General features: G+C 33.0%; 1 protein-coding gene across 1 annotated transcript in view; it reads right to left on the bottom strand.

Moving 5' to 3' along the window:
* The window catches only part of LOC110019540 (mitochondrial substrate carrier family protein E), a gene marked incomplete in the record, with an annotated part of 63,844 nt that overhangs the window by 49,207 nt on the left and 12,908 nt on the right, over window positions 1-1,729 (bottom strand). Inside the window, 2 exon segments of the mRNA XM_020717238.1 lie at window positions 222-371; window positions 750-923. Of these exon segments, the coding sequence (XP_020572897.1) occupies window positions 222-371; window positions 750-923 (324 nt within the window).

Raw genomic sequence — 1,729 nt, 5'->3', positions numbered from 1 at the left:
AAAAAAAATCTAAGAAAAAAAGTAATCATGATGAACATAGGATTTGGTGCATTGCTTAATTTTTCAATCCCAACAAGATGAAAAGTAGCATCACAAGCATATACCAAGAAAAAAATCTCACACCAATTAGTTAAACATAAGAGAACTATTTTTTCTAAAATTTTTGAGGATCATGTCAATGAAGAGAATCCTTGAAGAATTGAAGGAAAAAAGTTTCTTACCAATGGCTCCAGCAATGAAGTGTGCCCAATGCCCGCCTAAGTTAGGGTTCACAACCTCTAGCCATTGCTTTGTAGATTCAATAACACCAAAGTATGTTGCTCCTGTTGCGAGTGATCCAGTTACCCCTGGAGCGATGCCTCGATAAAATCCTAAAGAAAAAACAAATGAATGAAAATGGAATTAGCTTTCAAATAAAAACATTCGTAAGCAGCACAAAGAGATGTACACTAATTAGCTTTTAAATACAGGGCATTCTCTAAGGCAAATGTAAACATGCTGGCAAGGCATAGCAGAACATGATATGCTAAAAACTTAACACCCCCTTAAAAAGAACAACTATTTGGAACCTTCTACACAAGGAACTTGAAATAAGAAACATAATGCCTTCCCTAACAAAAGAGGAAATATGCATAAAATGAAATTAGTCGATTCTGAAGTTTTTGTTCATCAGTAACATGCAGAAAAACACGGGTCATGTGAAGGAAATGGTTAAGCTTATATAAAATTTTTAAGATACAAAAATTTACCTTTTAAACCATCGGACGCCCAGACAGCTCGGATCATCTGCAATATGTTCTTTTGCCCCTGACTCCTAGTGATTATAGCCTGGCTCTGAATCCTTGTCTTTACCGTGTCAATTGGGTGCATCATGCCTTCCCCAAAAGCACCAGCCAAAGCACCCCAAACAAACTCTCTCCATACTGTAACTTTCATTAACATTGGTTAGCCGCATGATAAAAAAGTAGAGTACTGCAAGCAAATCCAAGTTTCCACTCATACTTGTTAAAAGTGCATAAAAAACTATAGTACAAAAGTCTTATGAAGTCATACCGTATAATGAATGGAGCTCAATTATAAAAATATGCAAAATATTAAAATATCATGAATAATTTATTAATGCATAAATAAGTTAACAATGCCGTATGAATACAATTTTCACCTGCATGAAAGTTAAGGATACACCCAATATTTCCATTGTTAAACCTTTTTGAGATGTTTGGCCTAAATTTGATGTTTTTTTATTATTTCTTCTAGCTAATGAATGCAGCATTAATTGAGCAACTGAACAATAATAATCAAACAAAATCACAGTATATTATTAGGAATCCACAAAATCAGATGAAGATTAAGCACCAAACAAATAAATATTAAAACAGCAGGATAAGAAATGCATAACTATTATTGAAAAAAAAGTGCACCACAAAGTCACGATGCATTATAATGCATATTTCAAGTGCTGTCATGTACACTACATGAAGTGATCTACATTACACTATGGGCAACAACATGCACATTTTTGCGTCGTTGATATATATGAATCCACGTTTTCAAAAAATTTCTAATAAGAACCAGTTATCAACCTGAAAAAAAAATTGAAATTTGCATAAAACATGTAACAAGGTTCTATCTTTACGACCTGCAACTTATTGATCTTAAAACTGCATGTTCCAACAGTATATTATCATTAAAAAAGCCAAAAGGTAGATAGAAAACAATAAATTTCCAA

Source organism: Phalaenopsis equestris, unplaced genomic scaffold (genome assembly GCF_001263595.1).
Source record: "Phalaenopsis equestris unplaced genomic scaffold, ASM126359v1 Scaffold000061, whole genome shotgun sequence".
Taxonomy (NCBI): Eukaryota; Viridiplantae; Streptophyta; class Magnoliopsida; order Asparagales; family Orchidaceae; genus Phalaenopsis; species Phalaenopsis equestris.
Note: the sequence above shows the minus strand (reverse complement) of the source record. Positions and strands in the feature narration are given on the sequence as shown.